General features: G+C 36.8%; 1 protein-coding gene across 1 annotated transcript; it reads left to right on the forward strand.

The window, feature by feature from the left end:
- Window positions 1-4,025: 4,025 nt before the first annotated feature.
- LOC114757412 (probable WRKY transcription factor 17) lies at window positions 4,026-5,932 on the forward strand. The gene is made up of 3 exons (XM_028946465.1): window positions 4,026-4,851; window positions 5,314-5,439; window positions 5,540-5,932. Exons 1-3 carry the CDS (start codon window positions 4,136-4,138, stop codon window positions 5,715-5,717), a joined length of 1,020 nt encoding a protein of 339 aa, XP_028802298.1. The 5' UTR covers window positions 4,026-4,135; the 3' UTR covers window positions 5,718-5,932.
- The last annotated feature ends 627 nt before the right edge of the window (window positions 5,933-6,559 follow it).

Raw genomic sequence — 6,559 nt, forward strand, 5'->3', positions numbered from 1 at the left:
AAAACATGTTTAAAGTGATTTACAAATGTTCAGTGGTATTTCTTTTTGTCTAACTATGGTTGTTAAATCATACTGCTTCCGGTCCTTAATATAAAAATCTGTTTGACTTTTAGTTTGATTCTAATTATAAGACTCCAATATATTTTGTCTCTCATATTTATGCATTTTTTTCAAGATAGTCCTTCTAATGATGATAGTTCTAGCCAATACACTTAATTAGTAAGGATGTTTTAGGAATGACAACACTTATTTATCATACATAACTAATTTAACTTACTTCCTTAATCTCCTCAAATTAGTCAACTAGGTCTTATAATTAGGACCGGATGTAGTATTTATATTATGGACTGAATGAGCCATGCGGCTCTCAATTGGCTTGACCTACGAAAAACCAATTGCTTGGCAAGCAACGTAACTGAAGATTCTAATTGTAAATCACATTAAACACGAAGCATATAAATTCATAAAAACCTGTTTTTTGCACATAATATCAAATTGAGCTTTCACATCATTAGTTATATACTGGGCTGATATTATATGCAAATGATTATATTTTGTATGAGCCACGACCAATCCTCTGGTATCTATATAATTGAGCGAGGATATTTTTATCCATAAATATTTTTTAATCAATCGATGGTCAAATACATTGAGCCTTACAAAATATTGAAAGGACATAGATGTCATTAAATTTTAAATCAGGAGCTGGCCGTCATTTGACCTTAAAAAATTTGCCCTGGAGAGATGCGCAGGATATTTGCCACCCAAGTGGCCAAATTCACGGGCTTAGGTCAGAACCATTATTAGTTAATTAATTAATTAATAATTGTGTAATTATTTGTCTACCTTATCTGGTCCTAATTCCAATTAGATATATTAAAGTCGAGATCCGAGAATTTCAAACTATGGAACTATAATAGCCACGTTGATTTCAACTTTCAGGATTATTTATACAAATTTAAGAGTCCACGAGTAATAAAAAATTGTTCTTCTAGAAGCGAAATATGTCCCACTTGTTTTCCACATATTTAAATTATGCCATATGCCTTTAACCATGAAAATATCCATTGACATTATTTTTTTCAAAGCCGTTCCACAAAATTTGAGTTGATTGGATTTTTTTTTTTTAATATCAAGTCATTGATCGATATCCGTTCCTTTTTTTTTTTTTTTGCCCAACCATTGATATCCATTCATATGTTGTACTAATATTAAAAGCTGTGAAAGAATCGTAAGCTTTTTTTTTTTTTAAGGCAAGTTTAATGGTTCCCGGGGAATAATTATCCTTTTCTCAGTATAGAAATTTAAATTTAATTTTAAAAAGGATGCCAGATGCTTTCAGCTCTATTAATATTCACCAGATTTCTTCTGCAGTTCAATGATTATCTCCCGAATTTTGTGTTGATTTGGATTTTAAAAAAATCAGATCATTTTTTCCCGCAAAATCAGATCATTTACATTCTTATATAAACATATTGAAAGTTATTAAAATAAATCTACATATTGAACTTGGTTCTCTTTGTATCTTTTAACTAATAAATGTAACATATTTATAATTATATGGCTACAAATATTATAAATTGTTTTTTTCACCTGATGTTTGAAGTTGACGTGTTTGTAATCCGCAAACATAATGCTTTTGCATTCGGGAAGGAAAATAAAGAAAACCTATCTTCATAAATGTATTAGTAATAATTTAATATCGATGTATTTTATTGAATTCACTATTCATTTATTGCAAACAGTATTTTTAATGCCTTTAAAAATACTATTATGGTTCAAATAAAACAAAAAATAATACCAAACATTATTTTCAAATGGAGAAGAAGCATATAATATAAAATAATCGTGATTTATTTTTATGGCCTACTGACTCCAGCTAATATTGATGACTTTTTAAAAGTGTTGTCACCACGTGGCAATATCAGACTGGCTCAATCTGCTTTGAGGGAATCCGCAATTAAGAAATAAAAAGGGCTGTGTTTTAGTCAACTCTTCCCAACAATAACGGCCGTCAGATTACAATGAGGTGATCTTACGGCTTAGGTTTCGTCCAGAAGTCACCGGCTACAGAAGGTGTTGGCGATGAATAAGATAAACTATAAAGAAAGAAGAAAACAAAAGAAGGTCAACAGTTTTGTCAGATTTACTTTATTCATAGAATTATAATTATAGTATAATCTTAATTATAATTACAATAATAATTATTCTGATTAGTCACGTGGCCTGTGATTTTATCAAACCTTTTTTTTTTTTCCAATAAGGAAATATTGGTTTACCAAGTCCATGGACAACATTTTTCCCACGGGGTGAGGCAAAATTACACTCAACTCCACTAACTAACCTTTGGGCTATAACCTAAGAAAACAACTGAATTGGTTGTCCAATTTTGTGAGCTTTGCACGTGCCCCACCAGTTCTTCTAGACGTGTCAACTATCTTCACTCTTGAATAAGTTTGGATTAAAAAAATTGAAAGTAATAAACCGAAGCAATGAACAAGTCAATTATAAATATGTCCTTTTAATTTATTATACAGAAAAAGGCAAGGTCGAAAGCAGCCTCATGGCGAGGCGATGTCAGTCCTTGAATTAGAAAGGATCAAAGGATTATGTGTCCCAATATATAAGTAATTAAAATATTAAAATTTCAAATAATTATGGTTTTCCCGAAATATATGATAGAGTGGGGCTGGACGGTTCATTCTGAAGTGTGGCAGTTAAGTTTAAGAAATATTAACATTTTAACATTATTAATATATTTATTTCACGTTCAATGAGATAAATATCATGTATGTTTTTTAAAAGAATTTTTTGCTTAAAAATCATCGCTTGAAAATTTAAAAAAATAAATGATTCAAATACTCCTTCGGTCCTTAATATAAAACTTAATTCATGAGTTGATTTTGGTTCTAAATATAAGACCCATTTCTCATATTTATCAATTTTCTCTAAATTGCCCATATGGATACTTCCTCAACCATAATCAAGTAGAAGAGAGAGATGGGATATTAAGAAAGATGATTAAGGTGTTTTAGGAAAAATATGTCATTTTTTTATAATTAACTAACTTACCTAATTTTCTTAATCTAATCAAATTAGTTAAATAGGTCTTATATTAAGGACCGGAAGAGTACAACTTAATCTCACTGCACCACGACAATAAGCTCTATAATATTGATATTTGGTCATTTTTTCGGAAAAAAATTTGGTGACAGGCAAAATTTGATTTGACGATTCTTACGTCATTACATTTAATAATCTTTATCGTTTGGTCAAATTTTTATATGTACCATGTAACGTGTGGACGTTTTTTAAACAGTGTAATCTCACCACATAATGAGTTCTACTAATGACAATAAACACATTCATTTTTTTTTATTTCTTTAATTCAGGTGACAGGTAATTTTGAGTTGGCAATTGAATCTTAAATCTGATGTCATAAAAAGCACATCTAACATTATTAAACTCAACGATCTTTATTGTTTAGTCAAATTTTTACTTGTAACATATGAACAATTTTTAATTTTTTCCAAATGCAGAGGGCCTAATATTAATTTATTCTTAAAAGACAAGATATCACTCGTTATTCCAAACATCTAGACAATTTTCTAATTTTTTTAATTGCTTTTAGCCCTCAAGCAGAAGCAATCAAAGACAGCCAAACCAATTTACTAATCCTCTTAACATAAAAAAGTTAATTTTCAAACCCTCTCAAAGACCTTAATTATTTCGGCAAAAAAAAAACCTTAATTATTTCAATCATTTTGCTAATTTATGTTTCCTACTTAAAAAATTCAATAGAGATGATTCACAGGAATACGCTATGCGCAGAATAAAGCTGACAGCGATTTTATAAAATAAACAGAAAATATATGGAATCTCTAAAAATCACCTTAGCGGAGAGACTAAGAAAATCGGGTTTAAGTCAAACCCGTCTCTCTCCTCTTCTCTATGACCCGGTCGTCCGGTGACGCGAACCCTCGATATATTTCTCCCCTTACCTCTCTTTCCTTTACTCTTTTCCCCTCTCAAATCTCAATCCGCGTCTCCTTCTGCGTCTGCTCCTTCGTCTTCTTCCTATGACCGTCTAAGTTTCGGTTCTCAGGATTTCTCTTTTCTCTGTTTCGTAGCTGTGATGGCTGTGGAGCTTATGGGGTTCCCCAAAATCGACGAGCAGAAGGCAATCCAGGAGGCTGCGTCGGAAGGCCTCAGGGGCATGGAGCACCTGATCCGTCTTCTCTCTCACCAGCCCAATCGCTTGGACTGTACCGACCTCACGGACCTCACCGTTTCGAAGTTCAAGAAGCTCATTTCCCTCCTCAACCGGACCGGTCACGCCCGGTTCAGGCGAGCCCCCATTCCTTCCTCCTCGTCTTCTGCTACCGCTCCATCTCCGTCCTCCGCCTCGGTTTCTCAAATGCATTCATTTAGTCTATCTCCGGCGCAATTCACCTCTCCGGCCACCGTGTCTCCGAGTCCTATTGTAAGTCAGGCCCCTGCGCAGCACGCGCCTTCTAGTTTCGTTCCGTCACAGGCGCCGCAGAGTTTGACTCTTGATTTTACAAAGCCCAATATCGTCAGCTCCAAGACTAAACCCTTGGAGTTGGAGTTCTCCAAGGAAACCTTTAGCGTCTCGTCAAACTCGTCGTTTATGTCGTCCGCCATTACCGGAGACGGCAGCGTTTCGAACGGCAAGCAAGGCTCGTCTCTCTTCTTGACTCCGGCGGCACCGACGGCGTCCGGTGGGAAGCCTCCTCTTTCCTCTGGATCGTTCAAGAAAAGATGTCATGACCACCGCGATCGCTCCGACGAGGTCTCGGGCTCCGGCAAATGTCACTGCGTTAAGAGAAGGTACGCTGTGAAAGCTTTTCACTTTTTCAGTTCTCTCTTTCCCCCATTTGGCCCGTTCTCGGCTCCGAGTTGACTCGTCAACTCAGTAAACGGTTATGGAAGCGAGTCTTGGGTAGTGGACTCGGTCGTGTGTGGACGAGTCGGGAGGATGGAGTCAACGATTTGGGTAATGGTGCAGTTAAAGTCATTAAAAACAGAACACGCGTGAAAGTGACAAGACATAGGGTCCTGTTTTATGCTGCCTTTATGATTGAGAAGATGCTGTGAAATCAGAAAAATTCAAACTTACCAAAATAATAACCTCTTGTCGTTATCTTCATTTTCTTTGACTGTTGACCTTCCTAATAACACCCCCGGCTCATGTTAGCAACAACGGCGCATTTTGTAATTTAATTCATCTCATTGAATTTATTTATTTCACACTAAAACTGATTTATTCGAAATAAATTTCATTAAATCCAGGAAAAATCGGGTGAAGAAGACGGTGAGGGTGCCGGCGGTAAGTTCCAAGATAGCGGACATTCCGCCCGATGAGTTCTCGTGGAGGAAGTACGGTCAGAAGCCGATCAAGGGGTCACCATACCCACGGTGAGTGACATGTGAGCTGAACTTTAGCCGTCGATCTGATTACAGGTGGCAAACTCTCTGACGTTGCTGTGGTTATTTGTTTTTGGTGATGTGGAAACAGAGGGTACTACAAGTGCAGCACAGTGAGAGGGTGTCCGGCGAGGAAACATGTGGAACGGGCGACCGATGACCCGACGATGCTGGTCGTGACATACGAGGGGGAGCACCGACATGTGATTCAGGGTGCGATGCAGGAGAACATGGCCGGGAATATGGGTTTGGTGTTCGAGTCAACGTGAGGTGGCGGTGGTGACTGATGATGGAACCGAACAAGATTAGGGCAGATATGACTTCCTTTTTTCTTTTCTTTTCTTTTCTTTTTTTAGCATTGTCTCTTTTGGTTTTTTGTGGGGTAGGTGATGAGAAGGGGGAGTTGAAGGGGCTGGATTGTAAATTTGGTTTTGATCTAGAAAAGCATGAATATGATGATAGAGTTGAAGATTTGGAATCTCAATATTAGACAGCATGACGAATCATCATTATTAAGTAATTAATTAATTAATTTTGGTGCTCTGCACAGCACTGCTATTCTTAAAGGAAAGAGTTAATTCATCACAACTGGTGGGGTGTGAACCTGTTAATTGGGAAGAAGTGGGCATCCAATGCCAGCTTAGTGGGCTAAGCCGATAGAGATAGCCACTTGTTAGGTTGAGGTTCTATTTTATTCGCCTTGCGTAAAGAAGAAACGGTGGGTTTTTTGGTCGGGTGATGTCAATGGCGTTCTAGAATAGAGATTTTTTAAAACAGGGAAGTGGGTTGTCCGTGTTTCTTACGAGCCAAGCTTTAATGATGTTGCTTTTATAATTTTGACTTTTGAGTGATGACGAGCTCACAAATACCCAACGACTGGGAGATGAAGAAGTCAAGTATGAATTTTACTTTAAGAGGTATTTGGTATGTGAAAGCAAGCATTAATAGATTACTGGCCCGTTTGATTTTTTTTTGTTCCTCTCTCGATTCACCAGAGTTTTGTTCTGATTATGTCCGGATCCGACCCGCGTCGCGTACCTGAGTGAGTCTCCCAGCGGAGGTTTTCTGCATCTATGAGGAATCGAACTCAAGACCTCACTTAAGCAGAACC

Source organism: Neltuma alba, unplaced genomic scaffold (genome assembly GCF_004799145.2).
Source record: "Neltuma alba isolate B1F8T4 unplaced genomic scaffold, ASM479914v2 tig00010594_pilon, whole genome shotgun sequence".
Taxonomy (NCBI): domain Eukaryota; kingdom Viridiplantae; phylum Streptophyta; class Magnoliopsida; order Fabales; family Fabaceae; genus Neltuma; species Neltuma alba.

What these genes read in the sequence shown, in the direction of transcription:
- LOC114757412 (XM_028946465.1), top strand. Translation starts at nt 4,136, where the DNA reads ATGGCTGTGGAGCTTATGGGGTTCCCCAAAATCGACGAGCAGAAGGCA. An exon ending in TGTCACTGCGTTAAGAGAAG is followed by an intron (nt 4,852 to 5,313) that starts GTACGCTGTGAA and finishes CATTAAATCCAG; the next exon opens with GAAAAATCGGGTGAAGAAGA. An exon ending in AAGGGGTCACCATACCCACG is followed by an intron (nt 5,440 to 5,539) that starts GTGAGTGACATG and finishes ATGTGGAAACAG; the next exon opens with AGGGTACTACAAGTGCAGCA.